Source organism: Perna viridis, chromosome 4, assembly GCF_037379345.1.
Source record: "Perna viridis isolate PV_CMFRI_1.1 ecotype Kerala chromosome 4, ASM3737934v1, whole genome shotgun sequence".
NCBI classification, from domain to species: Eukaryota; Metazoa; Mollusca; class Bivalvia; order Mytilida; family Mytilidae; genus Perna; species Perna viridis.
In genome coordinates, this window is record NC_142448.1 from 23,873,254 (window position 1) to 23,898,238 (window position 24,985).

At 33.6% G+C, this 24,985-nt stretch overlaps 1 protein-coding gene across 2 annotated transcripts in view; it reads right to left on the reverse strand.

Annotated features, from left to right (window-relative positions):
• LOC148619410 (uncharacterized) overlaps window positions 1-24,985 on the reverse strand; it is a 187,050-nt gene that overhangs the window by 99,060 nt on the left and 63,005 nt on the right. For both annotated transcript variants that reach the window (XM_088579277.1, XM_088579276.1), the window contains exons 24-26: window positions 23,962-24,222; window positions 4,345-4,536; window positions 17-240 (exon numbers count right to left, since the gene is read on the reverse strand). In XM_088579277.1, coding sequence (XP_088435403.1) covers window positions 17-240; window positions 4,345-4,536; window positions 23,962-24,222 — 677 coding nt within the window. The remainder of the gene's footprint in view (window positions 1-16; window positions 241-4,344; window positions 4,537-23,961; window positions 24,223-24,985) is intronic.

Here is a 24,985-nt window from a genome sequence, read left to right on the forward strand (position 1 = left end):
ACCTAAATAAACTTACCTCAAAACTATTTGTATTAGACTGTACATCACTGATTTCTATTTTACCAACTTCCAAATGATTACAGACACTGAGTATTTCTGATGTCAGTGTTGCTTTTAAGTCATTTAACAACAAGTGTTCCAGTCCTTTGACACAATTAAAAGCAAACTGCCTTCCTGAACTAGAAGCTACTGTGGTATATACCAACATGAACTCTATCAAGTATGCTGGTTCATCATAGGCTACAAAAATGGTATCAAAATGAGACAATAAGGAAGAAAAGAATCTACAATGTCTAAACAGAACCCCTGTTATACTGACTAGTTAGTTCAGTTTAGACAGTTGTTTAGTTTGAACCAAGTTCAAAATGCATAGAAATTGAAAAAGTGGACTTCAGGAGACAATTATGCTGATAATTATGCAGCTTTTGTCTACAAAAGTCCTTCAAAGAATTTCATCAGAAACTAGAGGCTCTGAAGAGCCTGAATCGCTCACCTTGCTTGATAAAGTTCTACAAGTACATTGTTTTTATAAAAGGGGCCATGTTTTTCATGGATGAAAATGCTCGTACCAATGGAAGAATCATATCAACTATCATTGACTTCTGCCCAGTAGTTTGTTTCACAAGAGAAGAGTTTTTTTAAGTAATAACAAAAGCATTAACAACAACAAAAAACACTCAATATGGATTTTTGAATTTCACACAAAGATCTCTACATGCTGAACACTTTTACCTCTGTAAGAATTTGATTTCCTTACGGTTTAGGAAATGTATGCTAATAATTGCTTTCTTGTTCATTTTTCAGTAACAGTGGCCATGTTTTTCAAGGATAAAAAATCCAAAGTTATTCTGTGCAGGATCATTCATACCAACTTTCATTGAATTCTGTTCAGTAGTTTCTGAGAAAATGCTTTTTATTAGTAATAAAATTATAAATATCTAAAATATATCCAAAAAGGGCAATAACTCTAACATGGGTGGACTGATTTTCATGAAAATTTGACCCGAAATAGATCTCATTATGCTGAACACTTTTTTAATTTTACAGAATTTAACTTAACCTAATGGTTTTGGAGATGTATGAGAAAAACTGCTGTCTTAAACTCCTTTGTTCCATTTGAAGTAAAGAATTTCATGTTTGTATATAAATAAAAAGATCCCCTCATCAGTTCTAGGGAAAATACCCTAAGGAACATTCATACCAAGTTTGGTTCTAACGTGTCCAGTAGTGTCAGAGAAAAAGAGCTTATAAAAAAAAACCAGTTAACTATGATATGACGACAGATGCCAATTGATGGATACAGCTCACATGGCCCAAGATATTGCATGCTTAGTCATACTTAAAATACCCCACTCAACCACTCCAGTCAAAGCCAGGAAAGGGAGATGTGGTACAAGTCATCACACAAATGCAATACATTAAACATCTAGGCATTCCTTATTATAGAAGCTGAAAAATCTGTTATAAATATTTATATGTATCATCTGAAAAATTACTAAATTAAATGCACCAGGGGGCACAAGCCAAGTTGTATCCCCATTTTAGTGAAAGAAATATTTTTACTGTGACTTTTTTTTCAATCTGACACGAACCTTTAAAGACCTGATTAAAAAAAAAAACCTTTGAGATGTTAGTTGAACTGCAAGGTTTTACAGTAACTGAAGGGTCCATGCAACACAAATTGTAATGGGGCATGGATCACTGATTAGTTTACGATCAGTCATCGATCCGTCAAACTGATCCATTAAACAGGTAATCACATCCCATGACCACAGAGAGGTCAATATGTTTTACAAATTGCGCTGTTTTGTTTGTCAGTTTTACACATATTAAGATAATGCAGTAGGTTTAAACACCAATTTATACTTTCATTTTACATTCCTTTTATTTTTAACAGACCATCCATCATTTTACATAACAAAACTGTAATCAGATTCGTCACTGTTCATCAATTATCAATCCGTCAGCGATCAATCAGTCAGCAATCATTGATAAGTCAAATCATTGCACGGATCTGTTCATAGGCTGTAGTATGAAAAATATTCTTTAAAAATTTACAGTAAGCCCTTAGCAATTATCTACTGTCATGCACTTTTTTACATACTATAATAGTTAACAATTAAACAAAGTTTCATTGAAATGAATTGAACAGTTGAGAGGGGTTCAATTTATGAGAAATGTGAACAGAAAGATGGACTAGTATCATCAGACAGGCATAACTTTTGGTTTGAGTCAGAGGTAAACTTTTAGAATTATCTAAACAAGAGGCTCCTAGGAGCCTAAATCGCCCACCAAAGGCAATAAATTTAACAAGAAGTTGTCAGACAATTTGACACAAGAAGTCTTTGGTAGGGCTTATCATAAGGATCATTTAACAACTGAAAGTTTCTTTAAATCTATCATACTTTTCAAGATATTGACTGAAAACTGTTAAAACTGTTAAAGAAGTAATTTTTCCCCATTTCAAGGGCAATAACTCTTACAAGGAGTCATCTGACAACTGTTATCCCTGAAAACTTTTGTAGTCCTAATAATAAGGATCATTTCAGCTATTGAAAGAATATGCCAAAACCTAACGGTTTTGGAGATATATGCGAAAAACTACTGTCTGACCCCTACGTTCTATCTTTAGTAATGGCTGTCATATTTTTTGACAGATCAAAAATCCCCAAATCAGTTCTATGTAGGATACACCAAGGAACATTCAAACCAAGTTTGGTTTCAATTGATCAAATAATGTCAGAGGAGAAGATTTTTGAAAGAAATAACATTAAAAATAGCACAAATCGTTAAAAAACGGCAATATCTCCAACATGACTAAACATTTTAAAACCAAATTTTGACCAGAGATAAATCTCATCATGCTGAATAGTTTTACCCAGTCAGAATTTAGCTAAACCTAACCATTTTGGAGATATATGCAAAAATCTGCTGTCTGACCCCTATGTTTTATTTTTAGTAATGGCAGCCATGTTTTTCTAGGAATCATAAATCCCCACATCAGTTCTATGCAGGATACCCCAAGAAACATTCATAGTAATGTCAGAGGAGAAGAATAACATTAAAAATAGCAAAAATCATTGAAAAAGGACAACAACTCCAACATGGCTTAACATTTTAAAACCAAAATTTGACCAGAGATAGATCTCATCATGCTGAGCACTTCTTTACTATCAAAATTTAGCTAAACGTAACGGCTTTGGAGATATATGTGAAAAACCACTGTCTGACCCTTATGTTCTATTTTTAGTAATGGCGGCTATGTTTTTCGACAAATCAAAAATCTCCACATCTGTTCTATACAGGATACCCCAAGGAAAATTTATACCAAGTTTGGTTCTAATCAATCAGGTGTTTTCAAAGGAGAAGAGTTTTGTATAATTGTTAACGATGACAACTGACGGAAGATGATGACGGACGCCAAGTGATGGCTATAGCTCCCATGGCCTTTGGCCAGGTGAGATAAAAACCTCATTTTTAAAAAAAGAAAATGAGTTTTTATGACCTTAAATGAATTTCTCCTTAATAGATATAACCTGGTATGTAACAAAATCTAAAAATTTGGTTTGGGTCTGATGTAAACTATTTTAGTTATCATCCAGAAACCTCAATTTTAAGGAAAGAAGAAGTTTTTTGACTACAGTGACTGTGACCTTAGAGATGAAAATTCCTTCAAATCAATAAATATCTCACTTACCTGGTATGTAATAAAATCTAAAAGTTTGGTTTGAATCCCAGTTATTATATGGAAACCAATGTTAACACACTCTCGCCCGTCTGCCCACTATCACTAAACCAATTGCCAATTTCAACTTTGTTGAAACTCAGCTAAAAATTACTAAGTCGATTGGTAAACAGGATGTAGATGAACAACGAACCCGAAAAGGGAACACATGGTACAAGTCATCATGCAAAAGCAATATACCAAACATATAAACATTCCCTCCATGCAATAGAAGCTGGGAAATCCTTTATGAAATGTTAAACAGACTGACTAATGTACTGATAGACTGATGTACAGACAGACTGATGTACAGACTGACTAATGAACGGATAGACTGATGTACAGACAGACTGATGTACAGACTGACTAATGTACAGATAGACTGATGTACAGACAGACTGATGTACAGACAGACTAATGTACACACAGATTGATGTACAGACAGACTTATGTACAGATAGACTGATGTACAGACAGACAGATGTACAGATAGACTGATGTACAGACAAGGTGATTGCAATGTAGCCCCCACTTTAATGGGGGTATGAAAAAGAGAGAAGTAAATAAGGGATATATTCAACTGAAGTCTCATTTTGTAAATTTTAAGTTATACTTTATACCTATACATGCATATTGAGGAGGCAGAGCTGGTGTCCAGATATTTTCTCCTTCACAGTTATATGTTCTGGAAGAGTTTCCATCAAACAAGATATAACCAGTATCACAGGTCAATGTACAGCTTACATTTCCACTAGTACAGGATTCGTTGGCATGCTGAACATTAGGAAAGGACTCCTTAAAACATGCAGCAGCTAAAGGGAAAAAAGTTATTGTGTTAATAAGAATTTAGTTATAGATTTAACAGTCTGTATTAGTCTTATGTTGTTTGCAGTTTTAGGCCTTGTTTTTTTAATGTTTTCAAATGAATGTCTATAACAGATCAGCAATTAATTTTGGGCAAAATTATAAACATGTAAAATTGGACATTTAATTCTGGTGTTTGGCTAGAAAATGGCTTTGTGACCTAACAATATACCATCAATGTTTCATTAATCTCTCCTTTCAGGGGTAAAAATTAACAAATACAAGCTGGTAGCCTGGGCCATACTTTAGTTTGATATTTTCTGTATGTTAATTCAACTAAATTTTACCCAAAGGTTTGGTAGCCCAGCTAATTTTGTAAAATTAATTACAAACATGCTATAAATTTATGATGTACCCCTATTCAATCTTCTGAATACTATTGCAAGGGAGTATTTGTAATATTAGTGTTTGATGTAAACTGTCACATATATTGTTATCAAAGCTTTTTCAGAGTTGAAAAATCCTGCAATTCGATTATCTCCCTTCAGTGTCTGTAGTTTTATTCCTTTATGCATATCAACATATGGTGCCAAATATTCCTATACAATGTCATCAAAATCCCTGGAACAGTTTTGGAGGATTCAATTATGAGATTTCATAAAAAATGCAGAAAACTTATATTGGATTATCTTCCTTGTATCACCTGACAGTAATTATTCCTTTGTGCATATCTTCATATAGGCCCAATATTCCTATTTAGTTTCATCAAAATATCCTGATTGGTAATGGAAGGGTTGCACTAAGTAAGTTTAAACATGAAAAACCCCAAGATACGACTATCTTCCTTGAATTCATCAGACAGTATTATATTCCTTCATGCCCATGTATACCAGAACATAAGGTGTCCAACCGCACTATAAGATTTCATCAAAACTTTTGAGTGGAATACAAAAAATAAGACTAACAAGGTTTCAACATCTAAAACATATTAAACTAGAGGCTCTAGAGAGCCTGAATTGCTCACTTGGTTTGATTAATTACATTCCATTTCTTGTAAAAGTGTCTATGTTTTTTTTTCATGGATACAAATCCCAACAGTCATTTTGTGAAGGATATCCTAAGGAACAATCATACTAACTCTCATTGAATTCTGTACAGTAGTTTCTGAGTAGAAGATATTTTAAAATAAAAAACATATAAAATAGCAACAATCAAAGAACAGCATTCCAATGTCCCCCACGTAAAAAAAAAGCCAAAAGGTTTATATTCATTGAAATCTTCTAAGCCCAAGGGCCATAACTTCTGTAATCAAAGAACAGCATTATAATGTCCCCCACGTAAAAAAAGTGTGGAAAGTTTTATATTCACTGTAATTTTCTAAGCCCAAGGGCCATAACTTTTATAATAAAAGAACAGCATTCCAATGTCCACTGCTTAAAACAAGAGGCTCCCAGGAGCCTGAATGGCTCACCTGGTTAAATTTTTGCCTTTTAAGGGCAATAACTCTAGCAAGGAGTTGTCAGACAATTTTGACTCCATTTGATTCATTGGACACATTTGTAAGCCTTATAATAAGGATCATTTCAGCAATTGAAAGCCATTGGCTAAACCTAACAGATCTGGAGATGTATGCAAAAATCTCCTGTCTGACCCCATTGTTCTATTTTCAGAAATGGCAGCCATGTTTTTTCAGCGATCAAAAATATGTCATTTCATTAAGGATACCCTATAAAACAAAAATACCAACTTTCATTGAATTCTGTAGAGCAGTTTCTGAGGAGAAGATATTTCAAAGTAATAACATCATAAACAGAAAAAAAAATGTCCAAAAAAAGGGCAATAACTCCAACATGGGTCAACAAATTTTCACCAAAATTTGACCACAGATAGATCTCTTCATGCTGAATAATTTTACCCCATGTCAGATTTTGGTTAAACCTAACCATTTTGGTGATATATGCAAAAAATCTGCTGTCTGACCCCAATGTTCAATTTTTAGTAACAGCAGCCATGCTTTATAACAGATCAAAAATCCAAACTGTCATTTTGTTAAGGATGCCCTTTAAAACAAAACTACCAACTTTCTGTAAAGCAGTTTCTGAGGAGAAGATTTTATAATAATTATGTTAAATATATATTTCTAAAGTGTAAATAAAATAATATTTTATTTGTACATATTAATCATTACGTTCCTTCGAACACGTTCTCATTGCAATTAAAAAACATCGGAGTGAATCCGAATTCACCACATCCAGTTGTCATCACCCGGAAACGCACCTGGAAATACAGGTAAGCAATTTAGTTTTAATTTTTGCGTTCAAGAGGATGGACTCATCGTAAATTTATCATAGCTTTGGAAATTTTACGTTTCAAAGTGTTATAGTTCAAATTTCTTTTCTTGTACTAACATTTACGAGCAGTATGGACGTTAAATCGGATTGTCACAACTCACCTTCAGAAAGTCAGCCATTTTCCAACATGCCAACAGCTAGGGTTGTGAGTGATAATTCTTCTTGTTCTTGGACAGAAAAGGTCCCAAGTAAGAAAAAGCGTTCTTTGAAACCATCGAAAACAGAAACTATTCAGGCTGAGGTAGACAAAAAACTTAGTAACATGGAAAATAGTCTCAATGATAAGTTTGATAGACTTTTTCAGCTATTTTCCCAAAGTAGTAACTGTCAGAATATTGAGAGCTCAGCTCTGCCTAGATCTGATGGTCAAGAAGTAGATAATGACCCAGTAGGGGTGCGTAGACCACAGCAACAAATTATAGGGTTAAATCCTAATTTAGATGAATATTTAGGTTCCCCTAGAATATCTTGTAATAGAAACATTGACACCTGGTCAGAATTGTCTATTACGGTTAATGTAAGGAAACATTAGGAGTTAGACATAAGGTCTGAATATGACAAAAGTGAACCAAATAGAAGTGTTTCTGGAAAAAGTCCAGTTAAAGAGACACTGATAGCATACATGTAAATGACAATACCAATAATGTTTCAAACAGTAGGGTTGAAAGGTTTCTGAAACATTTCATGTGCTAAAACACAGAATACAGATTTGCAGAGTGAGCATGAGTTGACTAATGAACAGTCTGAAAGTACTCAGACAAGGAGTAATTTTTCGTCGCAGATCTTTAAGGAAGACATTGTGAAACAAAAGAGTAGGGTAGGGTTAATATTAGACCAAGCACAAGTAGATATTCCTGAAAATTCTTGGCCTAGCAAGAACCCTGATCGCATTACATCTTACAGGGAGGAATACAAGAACATTTTCCCTATACATGATAGTGCAGTAGAGTTTTTGAAGGTTCCTACTATAGATGATATTCTTGAAAGAGTAATCAAGGGAACCAAGGTTATAGCAGTAATCAAAAGAATGTAATCCAGGGACATAGACCAGACATGGAAAACAGACATACACAACAAAGAACATAAAGTAACTAAAATCATACATACAAAGTAACAAAAGTAAATGAGCAACTCGGACTCCACTAAAAACTGGGAGCATGGACCAGGTGCACCGGTAGGGTAAGTGTCCTCTGCTTTTCTAGAAACACCCGCTGTTTAACCTATGCTTAAACAAACTCACAGTCAGAAGGCTGTTAAATCTTGGGACAGTCACCATCAGTTGTATACCCAACCACTATGTCAAATTGAAAAGTTGGAATATCAAGCACAGCTTTCATCTCATATGAACATTGTTTCTATTCTTTACATGCAACAGGCATTTGTTAAATGCATTGGATAAGGACATTGACAAAGAAACTGTAGGTCAAACTGTTAAGGACCTATTTGCAATATCAACAAAAACTCCTGACCATTTTGTCATTTAATTCGCCGTAAGGCAGTAAGTCAGGATAGTGGTTTAGCTTTAATTAAAGATATTAGTAATAAATGTAAATACCTTCCTTTAACAGATGATGGGCTTTTTGGCCAAGCTTTAGAAATACATCTAGAGAAAAGGAAAGAACGCAAAGATCAACTTAGTGATCTTTTACCAGAGTTCTCTTCAAGTAAGAGAAAGTATGATGGTGGTGAAGTCATCAACTACAGGTGCTAAGTTTCCTGATTCTACAGATCCCAAACCTAAGGAGCCAACAAATGGGTTTTCAGGAGGTTATTCAGGTTCTAATCAGAAGTCTTCCCGTGAGAAAGGGGAATTGAAGTCAGTGGTGTATAAGACTAACCAGGCTAACCAGAAGAAAGATGGCAAGTCTGGAAAGAGTTCTTGGGGTTCTTTTTGGATTCCCAAAAAGAATGACAGTTCACTCAGAGGCAAGTACAATATGTCTGTGTCCACAAATACCTGTTGGGGTTCACCTATCAAAATTTGTTTAAAATTGGCAGAAATTTCCACAAATCGGTTGATAATTTCGATTATTCATGAGAGTTACAAATTGGAATTTCAAGAGAATCCTCTTTGGACGGGAATAAAGACTACTTTGGTTTCTCAAAAAAATCAGAGTCTTATTATGCAAGAAATAGATAATCTTTTGGCAAAAGATGTCATAGAAAAAGTAAATTTTCCACAGGCTGTAAATGGTTTTTACAGAACATTATTTCTTGTTCCGAAGGAGAACGGGAAAATGAGAATAGTGACAAACCTCAAACCTCTAAAAAGGTATTTGAAAAAGATACATTTCAAAATGGACACTGGACAAAGTATTGAGCCTAGTAAAGCCAAACGATTGGGCAATATCTCTTGATCTGTCAGACGCATATCTACATGTACCAATTTATTACAATCATAGGCAATATATGCCCTTTCAAGTTCAAAAACAAAGTTATCAATGGAAAGCAATGTGCTTTGGTCCAACATTTGCTCCATGAATATTTACAAAAATAGTATCTGTAGTGGCAGCTTACTTAAGAAAACAGAACATCAGACTAGTAGTATATTTAGACGATGTAATGATAGTCTGTCAGTTGATAGAAGATCGAGAGAAATGTGTCAATCTTCTGGTTTCATTAGGGTTCATAATAAACAAGGAGAAGTCCAGTATGATTCCAACTCAGATAATGACTTATTTGGGCGGAGTTTTTCATTTAGACAAGGGAATTGTACATCCAACATTGGAAAGGGTACAAAAAATTCAAGCCTTGATTCAGAAGATGTTTTCAGGTCAGACAGTGGCTTTGGATTATCTAAAAATTCTGGGTATGATGGCTTCTTGTGTGGAGTTAGTACCAAATGCTCGTCTACACATGAGACCCATTCAGTTATATCTATTGCATTTTTGGAGACCATCTTCCAGAGATATGTCACAAGTAGTTTCATTTACTCAACATCTCAAGTATCATCTTTTATGTTGGAAAAGTTCAGTCAACATGCTGGAAGGCTGATTTTTAGTATTTCCCAAAGTCGATGTTATAGTCACGACAGATGTTTGGGGGCTATATTGGGACCAAATTTTTCAAGGGGAATGGAATGTAGATCAGAAAAGTTGGCATATAAATTGTTTAGAGATGAAAGCCATATTTCTGACAATAAAACATTTCCTGGCAGTACCATTGTCAGGTAATTTTGATAGCTCCTCAGTGGTCAAGGAGAATTTGGTATCCAGAGATATTGGAGTTGTTGATAGCTCCTCCCCTCAAACTTCCATTACAGAAAAATCTGTTGAGTCAACTCAGATTTATCATCCAGATCCACAGATGTTAAATCTGAATGCTTGGCTTCTTTCAACAGAAACTTCAAAGCAGAAGGTTTTTCAGAAGCAGTTAGAGAGTTGCTCACTGCTTCATGGAGGCAGGGAACTCAGAAGAATTATTCCACCAAGTTTGTCAAATACAATAGCTGGTGTAGTTGTTCAATATTCAGCATCTTTAAGTGAAGTAGATGATTTTTTGGTTTATTTATATGAACTAGGTTTACAGTATAGAACCATATCTGGTTATAGATCTATGTTGTCAGCAATTTTGCCTCCAATTCAGAATTGTCCAGTGGGAAAAAATCCACACATTTCAAGATTGATTAAGGGAATTTTTCATTCTAGGCCACCTCAAGTAAAATTACTCCTTGAATGGGATTTAGAAATTGTTTTACAAGCTTTAGAAAGTTCAAAGTTTGAACCTCTTGATAAAGTTTCATTAAAATTGGTTACTTTAAAAACAGTATTTCTGTTGGCAATAACAACTTTTAGAAGATGTAGTGATTTGCAGAGTCTCAGAATCGATCAGGAGTCTATGACAGTACAAGAGAAGGGTGTTACTTTCATCAGACATGGTTTATCTAAACAGGATAGACAAAGCCATTTTGGGATGAAAATACATGTTCCTCATTTCGAGGAAAGGCCACTTTTGGATCCTAAGAGATGTTTGAAAATCTATTTAGATATGACTAAAGATTTTCGACATAGGTTGGAAGCGCCAGACAGTTTTAGGTTATTTCTGGCTATTAAAGAACCACATAAACCAGTATCAACAGTTACTATTTCAAGTTGGATTGTTCAGGCAATCAAATGGCATATGCAGATGAAAATATGAAAGTTAAAGCTCATTCTACAAGAGCGATTGCTCCAACTTGGGCATTGTACAAGGGTGCATCTATCAAAACTATTTTAGAAGCAGCAGATTGGGCTTCTGAATCAACTTTTGCCAAATTTCATTTGAGGGAGTTAGATTCACAAAAAGTATTACAGTAATGTTTTTATGTTCATGTATGTGTTTTTAACGACCAGTTGTATGTATATAGTTTCTGTATATACTGTTCTGATGTTTTTTGACATTTGATGTTATTGGTATAAGGATTTTATTTGTACAGAGTATATGTACACCACCTACAAGGAAAAATACTTTGGAATCAGTTGGAAACTGTGTGTATTCTATTGTAAAAATAAAATATTATTTTATTTACACTTCAGAAATATATTTAACATAATTATTATAAAAATGGAAATTTTTGAATTTCAAGAAGAGATTTTATAATAATTGTAGTGTTAAATAAATTTCTGAATGGCCCACCACCGCCCAAATAATAATTTTATGAGTGTTATGATTTGAACGCTCATTTAGAACTAAATTGCTTACCTGTATTTCCAGGTGCGTTTCCAGGTGACGATGGAACCGGATGTGGTAAATTCGGATTCACTCAGATGATTTTTAATTGCGATGAGAACATGTGTTCGAACAAACGTAATAATCAATATTCTATTGTAAAAATAAAATATAATTTTATTTACACTTCGGAAATATATTTACCACTATAATTATTATAAAATCTGTTCTTGAAATTCAAAAATTTCCATTTTTTAAAATAATAACATTAAAAACAGCAAAAAATGTACAAAAAGGGCAATAACTCCAACATGGGTCCACAGATTTTCACCAAATTTTGACCACAAATAGATCTCATCATGCTGAACACTCTGTCAGAATTCTGCTAACCTACAGGTTTTGGGGATAAATGCTAAAAGCTACTGTCTGACCCCTATGTTCTATTTTTAGTAATGGCCGCCATGTTTTTCAACAGATCAAAAATCCTCACATCAGTTCTATACACAATACCCCAAGAAACATTCATACCAAGTTTGGTTCCAATTGGTCAAGTGGTGTCAAAGGGGAAGGTTTTTAAAAGAAATAACATTCAAAATAGCAAAAAAAAATTTCAAAAAGGGGCAATAACTCCAATATGGCTTAACATATCAAAATGAAAATTTGACCACAGATAGAACTCATCATGCTGAATACTTTAATCCCTGTCAGAATTTGGCTAAACCTAACAGCCATGCTTTTCGATGGATCAAAAATCCCCACATCAGTTCTATGCAGGATACCCTAAGCAACATTCATAAGTTTGGTTCCAATTGGTCAAGTGGTGTCAGAGGAGAGGAGTTTTGAAAAATTGTTAATGACAACAACAATGACAGACAACAATGATGGACGACGATGGGTGCCAAGTGATGGCAATAGCTACATGGCCTTCGGCCAGGTGAGCTAAAAAGTGTGGAAAGCTTTAAATTCACTGAAATTTTCTAAGTCCACGGGCCGTAACGTCTGTAAAATCATTCAACCATAACCGAAGTCGAACTTGATCTGTAACTTCTCATAGTAAGACTACATTCAAAAATTAAAAATCAATTGGTAGAAGCATTACAAAAAAGTGCAAAAACTGTCAATTCACTGAAATTTTCCAAGTCCAAGGGGCCATAACCAAAGTTGATCTTAATTTGTAACTTCTCATACTAAGGCCACATACAAAAGATAAAATCAATTGGTAAAAGCATTACAAAAAACAAGAGGCTCCCAGGAGCCTGAATCGCTCACATGGTTAAATTTTTGCTTTAAAATTCAAGGGCAATAATTCTAACAAGGAGTTGTCCAACAATTCTGACTTCATGAAGAATTTGGTATAACTTATCATAAGAATCATTTCATCAACTGAAAGTTTCATTCTATCTAATATAGTTTTCAAGATATTGGCTGAAAACTGCCAAAAAAACATAATGTTTTACATTTCAAGGGCAATAACTCTACATGGTGTCATCTGACAACTTTGATCGCTGGAGGCTTTTGTAGGACTTATAATAAGATCTGATTAAGCAATTGAAAGTCTGATTTTATCAATCATAGTTTTCAAGATATTAGCTGAAAACTGTAAAAAAAAAAAAAAAAAAAAAAACCTGTCATTTTTTTCCTCTCAAGGGCAATAACTCTTACGTGGAGTTCTCTGACAACTTTGATTGCTTGGAGACTTTTGTGCGCCTTATAATAGAGATAACTCCAGCAATAACGCCAACTGAAAGATATTAGCTAAACCTTCAGGTTTTGGAGATATATGCACAAAACTACTGTCTATTTTTAGTATCGATGGCCATGTTCTTAACCAATCAAAAATCCAAACATTTTGTGCAAGATACCCTAAAAAGAAGAATAGCAACTTTCATTGAATTCTGAGGAGGAGATTTTTGAAAGTAATATTATCAAAAACAGCAAAAAAACATACAAAAAGGGCAATAACTCGAACCACTTCTGGGTCAAATGGCCACCAACCTATGTAATACCAATATCACACTGAACCTGTCAGTTAGCAGAAAAGGTTACTAGAGGCTCAAGAGGGCCTGAATCGCTCACCTGGTTAACCATTTGCTTATTTGAAAAACTTGAGGAATGAGACAGACTAAGTTAAAATCAACTAAATTGTCAAATGCAAGAAATGCTTTTCATAGCATTTTCATGACCTGAAGAAGAATTTTGCTAAAGGCAACAATTTTTGAATTGTTTTCAAAAACCTGTCTTATAACCCCTAAGTTCCATTTTTAGTATAGGCAGCCATATCTATTCACGAATTAAAAATCACAAGTCATTTTGAGCACAATTCTATTATGCTAATTTTCATTCAATGATCTTCAATGGTTTTAGAGAAGATTTTCAAAGTTGTACATGTGAAAAAAAAAAAACAGCAAAAAAAAACTGTTTCAGGGGTCGTAACTTCTACATTAGTCAATGAATGGTTTTGAAAATTTCGGCATAGGTCCTTCTAATGATGCTTAACAATTTTTCTCATGCCAGAAATTTGCTAAAGGCAACGGTTTTTGAGTTATTTGCAAAAAACTGCCATCTGACCCCTATGTTCTATTTTTAGTAATGGCGGCCATGTTATTTCATGAATAAACAATCCCAACTGTCAATTTGTGTGGGATACCCTAAGGAACATATATGTCAACTTTCATTGAATTCTGTGCAATGAATTTTGAGAAGATTTTCAAAGTTGCACATGCGAAAAATACAAAAAAACTGTTTCAGGGGCCGTAACTCCTACATCAATTGACCAATCGTTTTGAAAATTTTGGAAAAGGTTCGTCTCATGATGCTGGACAATATTATTCATGCCAGAAATTTGCTTAAGGCAACGGTTTTTGAGTTATTTGCAAAAAACTGCCATCTGACCCCTATGTTCTATTTTTAGTAATGGCGGCCATGTTTTTTCATGAATCAACAATCCCAACAGTCATTTTGTGTCGGACACCCTAAGAAACATAAATGCCGACTTTCATTGAATTCTGTGCAATGGATTTTGAGAAGATTATCAAAGTAGCACATGCAAAAAATGCAAAAAAAAACTGTTTCAGGGGTCGTAACTCCTACATCAGTTGACCAATCATTTTGAAAATTTTGGCAAAGGTGCATCTCATGATGCTGAACAATATTATATGGGCAAAAAATTTGCTAAAGGCAACGGTTTTTGAGTTATTTGCAAAAATAAAGTAAAGTCATATCAAAATTGATCAACAATAACCATAAAATCATCGCACGAAATTCAAGTGAATATAGACGACGACATGGTCGCCGACGACGATAACATCGCTGTCAGCAACATTTTTTGGTGACACTAGTACTATGATTATAAACACACACACACACATATATATATAGGCAAATTCCGGATTTGGACATGCTGCATTTTCAATTTCCTAAAAAGCCTGTCAACAGCATAATGGAAAAATTTCCCACTTACAGTCATGCACTCAACGAAAAACATTTGAAATTCTTATGAAACAAACATCCAATACCGGTATATAAAGGACTTTAAGGCTAAATCCTTTGGTACTGACTCACAATAAACACTTCAAAAATCAATATTTTAACAAAATCTTGTATCAAATGATTTTATCTAATTTTAAATAGTCACATACATTTGTAGCCTGAAAAATGTTTCCTTGGACAAAAACTGTTTACTTCTTTTGCAGCTGTATAAAATATATCAAGAGGCACTGCCAGTATCATTTGGTTTCAGAACCAACATGTGTAATTGTACATTCATCACTTCATAACACTGTCATTAACTTTTCTTTAGAATCTCTATTTGTATATATATAGACAATTGATGTAAGAGGTTGGAATTCCGTTCTTTCATACCCCAAGCCAAGTCAGACAAAAGCTTGCCAGACAATCTCTAGCACTACTAGTGTAAGAAATAGACCATCCATTTAGGCCTAAAAAATGTTTCCGGTCACCTTACTGACCTTCCTTCAGACCCCCTACTTTTTACTCGAAATTTGAAGAAAAAAAATAACGTAAAAATTCTGCTGATTACTGCTATAACCTTGGTTCCCTTGATTATTCTTTCAGAAAAAAAAGAAGAAAATTGAAAACACACATGCCATGATCTTGATCCTGGATAATCCCTTTTTAAAAAGTAAATCTGTAAACACATCTATAGTTTTTTTAATAGAAAAGCCATTAAAATCCAACCTAATTACAGTTTATTAAACCGAACCATTGGCATGACACAGGTTTTACATTTTTCTACTATAGTTCATCATATCATTATACTAAATCTGGCTTACAAAGTGTAATGATTGAGGTGCAATTTGGTAAGGCATCATCTTTCCATCATTCAAATGAGGTATGCAGCTGGCATGTTGGCAATTACTAGTAGTACTGTGTTTATTGTTAATTAATTCATGATTGATTGTTTGTTAGTTTATATTGGACATAGACCTCTTTTGAAGTGGTTTTATTGTGTATTTTGTTGTCTATATTATACTGTCCAAAACTGAGGGTTCCATAAATTGTTTGGAGAATTCAGTAGGCATTCTCATAAAAATTCTAAAATTCTGTCCATCATTTATGGTTTTTAAGATATATGTATAAAAAAACAAGAGGCTCCCAGGAGCCTGAATCGCTCACCTTGTTGAAATCTATCAAAGGCAATAAATTTAACAAGAAATTGTCCAACAATTTTGACTCAAGAAGTCTTTGGTAGAACTTATCATCAGGATCATTTCAACAATTGAAAGTTTCTTTAATCTATTATGGTTCTCAAGACATTGACTGAAAACTGTAAAAAAAAAAAAAAGATCATTTTTCCCCTTTCAAGGCCAATAACTCTTACAAGGAATCATCTGACAACTCTGATCCCTGAAGACATTTGTAGTCCTAATAATAAGGATCATTTCAGCTATTGAAAGAATTTGGCTAAACAAATGGTTTTGGAGATATATATGAAAAACTACTGTCTGACAGTGGCCATATTCTTTCAAGGGTTCAAAAATCCCCAAATCAGTTCTATGCAGGACACATCAATGAACATCCATACCAAGTTTGTTTCCAATTGATCAAATAATGTCAAAGAAGAAGATTTTTTTAAAGACATAACATTAAAAACAGCAAAAATTGTTGAAAAAGGGCATTAACTCTAACATGATTTAACAGATTCAAAACAAAATTTGACCAATGATAGATCTCATCATGCTGAACACTTTTCCCCAGACAGAATTTATCTAAACCTAGTGGTTTTGGAGATATATGTGAAAAACCACTGTTGGACCCCTATGCTCTATTTTTAGTATTAACTGCCATGTTTTTTGACATGATACCCTTAGGAACATTTGTACCAAGTTTGGTCTCAATTGGTCAAGTAGTGTCAGAGGAAAAGTTTTTGAAAGAAATAACATGAAAAATAGCAAAAAAAAAAGTCCAAAAAGGGCAATAACTCCAACATCACTGAACCGATTAAAACTAATATTTGACCACAGATAGATCTCATCATGCTAAACACTTTTAATCCACAACAGAAGTTAGCTTAGCCAAACGGTTATGAAGATTTACAGGAAAAACTACTGTCTGACCCCCTATGTTCTATTTTTAATAATGGCGGCCGTGTTTTTTGACAGATAAAAAATCCCAACAATAGTTCTATGCAGGATACCCCAAGAAACATTAAATACCAAGTTTGGTTTCAATTGGTCAATTAGTGTCAGAGGAGAAGATTTTTGGAAGAAATAACATTAAAAAAAGAAAAATTTGTTGAAAAAGGGCAATACTGCCAAGATGGCTTTATGAATTACAACCAAAACCTGACCAATGATAGACCTCATCATGCTGAACACTTTTACCCTTTGTTAGAATATAAGTAAACCTAACGGTTTTGGAGATATATGCAAAAAACCACTGTCTGACCCTATGTTCTATCTTTAGTAACATGTTTTTTAACAAATTAAAAATCCCTGCATACCACAAGATACATTCATACTAAATTTGGTTCTAATTGGTCATGTAGTTTCAGAGGAGAAGAGTTTTGTATAATTGTTAACGACAATGAGGACGATGGACGATGACAACAGATGACGACAACGACAATGTCGGACGCCAAGTGATGGCAATAGCTCACATGGCCTTTGGCCAGGCGAGCTGAAAAGCCTACAAACATATAAACCTCATAACTATACAAATATGGAAGGAATGTGTAGTATGATTGAAAAAAGAGATGTGTCCAAAAAGTCATTTATTGAGTAATCATGCAAATAGTTATAACTTTAAATTAAAAGAGTAAGCCCCATAACTTTCTTTAAAAATAGTGGTATATAATTAGCACATTTATACAATACCTAGCTATAATGCATCCCATTAAACAAGGAAAGAAGCAAAGAAGCACTTTTAAAGGAAATGTGCCCACAGTAGTTACGCTAATAAAAGGCTTTGTCAAGCACATGATGATACAACTGTAGTGGTCAAATCTTAAAATAGTTGGGGCAAGGGCAGACACAATATAAGTTTTTGACATGCTTATGCATAGGGTTTTATAATACATTATGGACACAACAAATGGTTTTGACACAAAATTTTAAATTGAATTAAAATTTTTCAAAGTCAGACAAAAAAAAAACGCTCTTATTCTCTGACAAACCATGCCAAATTAACTAAGTAAGAAAAGGTTTCATTCTCTGTTACCATGTTTGACAAAACAATGCTGAAAAAGAGAATGTTTTGATGATAGCTGCAAGTCTAACTGAGTACCTAAGGCACTGTATAATGTTTTCGAAGAGTTTTAACATCTCTGAAAAAAAAATTAGGCAGGGGTTCCCCTATGCCCTATTTTTCCACTGGGTCTAAGAGGAATTAGCCCAGTATACATTTGCTGAAAAAGAACATTAAATGAAATTAAACCATGGCTATACAACATTTCCATAATTGCCATGTTTACTATTAGAACCATTTATCATAAAAATCAAGGCAAGTACAAAAATTACAAGGAAAAACTTTCATCTTCACCATTCCACTCAAAACCCCAAATTTGCTTCAGAAATGAAAACTCATTGGAATCCAAGCTACTGGTGAAAATGGTCGCAAAACGGCAGCCATTTTGAAAATGGTCACCTAAAAAAATTCAATACTTCCAGCCAATTCAGAATATCATATTTATCTGATGAGTAGCTTTCATCTTCATTATTCTTCTATACTTGAGAAAAAAACAGCAAAAAAAGCATTTTGACCCCTCTGTTCTGTCATGTTTTTGAGCAATGAAAAGTTTTAAATGATCAGTTTGTGAGGGAAGCCCTTAAAAAAATATGCTAACTTTTATTAAATTTTGTTGCAATTGGTTTCAGACAACTCAAAAACTGTAAAAGATATCTGAAATCCGAATGAAAAATGCAGGCAAGAATTTTATGTGGAATCAAATGATAAAATTTTAAAATTGGACCAAAAAAGACATGAGGTTCTCAGGAGCCAGCTGCTTAACACTCACCTGAGTAAATTTTTGCCTTTCAAGAGCAATAAATTAGAGTTGCATGAGAATTTTGACTCAAAGAATACTTTGGTAGGACTTATCGTAAGGATCATTCATCAATTGAAGTTCCTGTCTATCTTTACACTTTCAAGATTGCTAAAAAACATGAGTTTTTGTCTTTCAAGGGCAATAACTCTTCCAAGGAGTTGTGGTCTCACTAACCACTTCCGGGTCAATTGGCCAACCCCTGTATGTTACGTTCTAAAAATAAATGTAAGTCTATTTATCATAAGTGTTTTATTTAATTGTATTAAAAGATATTGTTATCAAAACAAAGCTTAGATAATCTATTTTTAGAATGTATGCATTATTTTTAACTAGTGTATATGAATATTGCTGATATGACTTAGTAAGTCGACCCCATGCTGCCATTCTGTAGTGAATGTAAACACGTTTTTTTTGTACCATTTATGTACCAGTAAGAATATCCTCTTTTTTAAAGCTTCATATTGGTATGCCCCATTAAGATCATATTTATTCTGGGAATTTACAGTGAAACCTGGTACATGTCAATTTTAACATGTAAAGTAATGGCAAGTCAGAAGTGGTTAATGAGACCTGTCCAACAACTTTGATCCTTGCAGGCATTGTAGTCCTTATCATAAAGATCATTTTAGCAACTGAAAGTTCTTTCTATCTATCATAGTTTTCAAGATATTGGCTGAAACCAGTAAAAAAAAACAAAAAAAAAAAACAATTTTTATCATTCAAGGGCAATAACTCTAACAAGAAGTTGTCTGACAACTTTCATCCAATGCAGACTTTTGTAGACCTAATAATAAGGATCATTTTACAATAGATCTTTTTCATATAATCCTAACTTTGACTTCATTTTTTTTTTATTTTGAGCAAAGTAAAGTAAGCTTCCAACCTCACAGACTGATTAATTGTCCAATTGGAGCAATGGACAGCAGTAGACTTCAAATTCAAATATTTGGCTTATTGTAGCAGTGATAAATACCTAGTTACTTTTGAATAATTAATTTCAAACCTGAAGTGTAAATAGTTTAATTTCAAAGAAAAATGTTTACTGTCTTTACTTTCCCCAATAAGACTGCCAACCAGGTTGACAGGCGCTGGTGAGTTACATCCCTCTGAAAACCTTGCTAAAATGGCTTACGTTATGTTAATATGAAAAATGACTTTTGAAAAAATTTCTCTAAATGTAATGTTTTTTGAAAATGTATAAGAAAAACTTCTGACTGACCCCTTTGTACTATTTTTGATAACAGCGGCTATGTTTTTTTTACAGATCAAAACTCCCCATAAGAGATCTATACAGAATACCCTGAGGAATATTTGTACCAAATTTAGTTCTAATTGGTCAGGAAGTTTCAGAGAAGAAGATTTTTGACAAAGTTATCATTAAAAATAGTGAAAACGTGTCAAATAAGGGCATTAACTTGAATCAACAGATTAACATGAAAATTTGACCACAGATAGATCTCATCATCCTGAACACTTTTACTTATTTCAGGATTTGGCTAAACCTTACAGTTTTTGAGGTATATGAGAAACACTTCTGACTGACCCCCATGTTCTATTTATAGGAACATTGCCCATATTTTTGACAGTTCAAAATTCCCCACACCAATACTATGCACATTACCCTTAAGTACATTCATACCAAGTTTGGTTCTTACTTGTCCATTAGTTTCAGAGAAGAGTCTTGAAAAATTGTAAACAACAACAGATACAATAAGGACTTGTTTATTAATGAGAAGAAACTCAAAATCACAGTGAAACCTGAAGATATCCAAGCTATCCATAGAATTCCTGGTCAAAACAAACAACACAGACCAATTCTTGTGAAACTCAGGAACTCTGATGTCAAGTACAATGCAATGAAAGGAAAAAAGAACCTCCCACTGGAAAAGACATTCAATTTAGTTGATGATGTTACAAAGCACAATATGGATTTGATTTCATAACTTAGAGATGAGAAAAATGCGGACAGTGCATGGTACTTTAATTGTGCAGTTAATGCAAAGATTAAGTCATCAGGAAAACGAATGAAATTTGATATTTCTGATGACATTTGTAAGAAATTAAATTCATAGAAGGATAATTTGTTGACTAGATTCCTTATTTCCTTTTCCTAGTATAAAGAAGTGAATTACCCGTAAATATTTATTGATGTATATTATTATCTATTCAGTCATCACATGGAACAAGTGGGTTGATACATGAATAACAGAATTAATTAATTTACTTCAACTCTATACTTACTTTATTCGTTTGTTTATACATTCATTCTTCTGTTTGTATTATTCATTCATTCATCATTTTAATTATCCATACATTTAAGCAATGGTTCATTTTTTTCTAAGCTTTGCAGAAATTGAGAGCAATTTTAATTACTGATATTTTTCACCTCGTTTTGGATTGCTGCTAGGCTTGATAAGCTGTAGCACATGCCCTAGGCCTCTGTTGTTACAGCTCCTCAAATCTATCAATCTTTCAATCTTACAGCATATGGGCATACACTCAAATGTATGAACGAATGATTCATTAATTTTGCATTTTATTAGAAAATTCTACAAACAAAATGTCCTATCTTGAGTGTGTGTGTGTGTGTGAGAGAATCTGTCTTTTCTTCCTTTTGTGTGATACAATCTGTTAAATTCACTGTCTCGTGTAAAAAGTTAACAAATTTCATATGCAGTAATGAGTAGTTGTGTAGAAATATTATCAATGAATGTAAGAGGCCTAATATTAAGAAAAGAGTAGACATTTTTAATTGGGTAAAAACAAGAAAATGCATCCATTATTCGTTTAAAAGAAACCAATAGCACTGAGGTGGTAGAAAAGAAGTGGGAAGTTGAGTGGGGTCATAAGTGTTATTTCAGTCAAGGTGATAGTAAGAGTGCCAGTATATGTATTTTGTTCAAGCCAAGTCTTCAATATGATGTCCATAATTCAAACATTGATCAACATGGTAGATATATCATATAAGATATAACTATCTTTGAGCACAGATTTACTTTTGTATGTTTGTATGGTTTAAAGTTAGATAAACCTGACTTTTTCAGTGAAAAGCTAGAGACAGAGGAAATAAAAAGCTCTTTAGGATTGCTACTCCCATGGAGGCCATGTTATCCTGACGAAAAAAGGTTTACATGGCGTCAGTCTAGTCCTTTAAAACAGAGCAGAATAGATTATTTTCTTGTTTCTCTGGATATTTTTTGTTTGCTATATTCAGCAAAAGTTGAGGCTGGGTACAGAACTGATCATTCTGCAATCACTTTTTCATTCACAGCATCCTTTTCAAGAAGAGGTAAGGGATACTTCAAATTTATTGCTCAATTGCTGAGATATAGATTATTGTCATCTTAGCAAGCAGTGCATCAGAGACTTGATTGATGAGTACCATACTGGTGGTGACAAGTCTGATCTATTACAAGTTGAGTAATCCTGGAGTGATCAATTATTCTTTAATGTATTAACAAGAGGCTCCCAGGACCCTGAATTGGTCACCTGGTTAAATTTTTGCTTTTCGAGGGCAATAACTCTAACAAGGAGTTGTCCAACAATTTTGACTCCATGAAGACTTTGGTAGGACTTACCATAAGATCATTTCATCAACTGAAAGCTTCATTTTATCTATTATAATTTTTAAGATATTGACTGAAATCTGCTAAAAATGTAATTTTTTGCCTTTCAAGGGCAATAACTCTTACATGGAGTCATCTGACAACTTTGATCCCTAAAGACTTGTAGTCCTTATAATAAGAATCATTTCATCAATTGAAAATTTTATTCTATTCTAGTTTTCAAGATATTGACTGAAAACTGCTAAAAACGTAATTTTTTGCCTTTCAAGGGCAATAACTCTTACATGGAGTCGTCTGACAACTTTGATCCCTCGAGACTTTTGTAGGCCTTATAATAAGGATCATTTCAGCAAATGAAAGATATTGGCTAAACCTCACAGTTGTGGAGATATATGCAAAAAACTACTGTCTGACCCCTACATTCTATTTTTAGTAATAGTCGCCATGTTTTTAACAGATCAAAAATACAAACAGTCATTTTATTTAGGATACCCTAAAAAACTAAAATACCAACTTTCATTGAATTTTGTATTGCAGTTTCTGAGAAGATTTTTTAGAAAGTAATAACATCAAAAACAGCTAAAAACGTTCAAAAAGAGCAATAACTCTTACGTGGGTCAACAGATTTTCACCAAATTTTGGCCACAGTTAGATCTCATCATGCTGAATACTTTTACCTCCACAAAATTTGGTTAAACCTAATGATTTTTGAGAAATATGCAGAAATCTGCTGCCTGACCCTTATGTTCTATTTTTAGTAATGGCCATGTTCAAAATTCAAACAGTCATTTTGTGCAGGATACTCTAATGAACAATTACTTTAAGTTTCATCCAAATCCATTCCGTAGTTTCAGAGATGTTTGCAGAAATTGTTAACGAAGATGACGGATGCTAAGTGATGGCAATAGCTTAGAAGTGAGACCATCAGTTATAGTATTTCAAAAATCAAAAGAAAATAAAAAAACAATTCAGTAAATTAGAGACAGAAATAGAGCAATTAGAAACGTTGCAATTTTTACTCATTGTCCAAATTTTATCATAAATTAATGCAGATTTTGTTATTCCAACTGATAATACAATTCCACAAGTATAACATAAAAGAGAAAAATTTTCTACACATCCTCATATAAATTTTAACATCATTCCTGTTTTCAACTACTTCCAAATAGCCAAAAACCTGAGAGCTGATACTCATGTGACCACTACATTTATGTCAGCTATCTTGTTGGAGTTCTTTTCAGAAAAATACTACTTCCAACTGAAAAAGTATAAGGTATGTCAAATCCAAATATTGTGTAATGCTCAAACCTGACAAATATAAGGAAATAGCCTGAGTAGCCTGAAAGCAAGCTTGGAAAGACTCACCAGATGTTTCAAGATGGAATCGACATTTGTCTTGACCTCCCCATTTATCTGTAGCTGTCACTTCAACTATCTGAGGATTTCCAATATCAGTATGGTCTAGACTGATCAGTTCTGATGGGTTATATTGAAGAACTATGTCTTCCCGGTCATTTGTCACAGTAACAGAATCAGTAACATTGTAAGTTATGCCATCAGCAGTGTCTATTAACTTTGTGTTATAAGGGTATGATGAGGGGCACTTCAATATCTGTTTGGCATAATCTGAAAAAATGATGGAATAGCAGCAATATGTTGTGGTAAAAAAACCTTTTTAAAATATACGGCATAAAAGAAGAACCTAGAGAAAATTCTTCTACATAAGAATAAAACTGACATGTTTTATTACACATTTGCTTAAAAGGGACAAAATGAAAATTTGAACATAAAAAAAACTTATAAATGTCTTCTTTGTTAAAATAAACTTTCATCTGTGAAAATTCTGCTTACAGAAATTCTTTATGAAAAACTAGCAGAGATAGAAACCAATTATAGATGAGAGGATGGCCAAAAAGCTTAAACCTTTAGGTCAACATTTCACCAAAGCAGAGACTTAAAGGTGAGCATTTACTTTACTAAGCCCTCCTCCCAAAAAAGTTGTCCCCTTGACCATTTTTTGAGAAATCATTCCCACCTAAGACATACTGTATACCAGTAATCATTTATTTTCAGGGTGAAAAAATTTTGTGGTTTTGTCTTTGAAACTGATTTCCTGGAGACAAATCATCATGGATTCTCAATTTTTTTTCATGATTCAAGCTCTCTGATTTGCTGTGCTCACCCGTAAAAACTGTACAGTCCCCACTGCATCTCAGCAAGGTATTGAGAACCTTTTGAATTAAGTTTTGTTTGCTGATACCACTTTTTGGATAGCCATTTATTAATTAAAATATTAACGATGTTTGCACCTTTCATCTCATATATTTGATACACCCCTAAATGTGTCATACCCGTTCCCGTACAAACTTTCTTCTTATGCCAATACTCT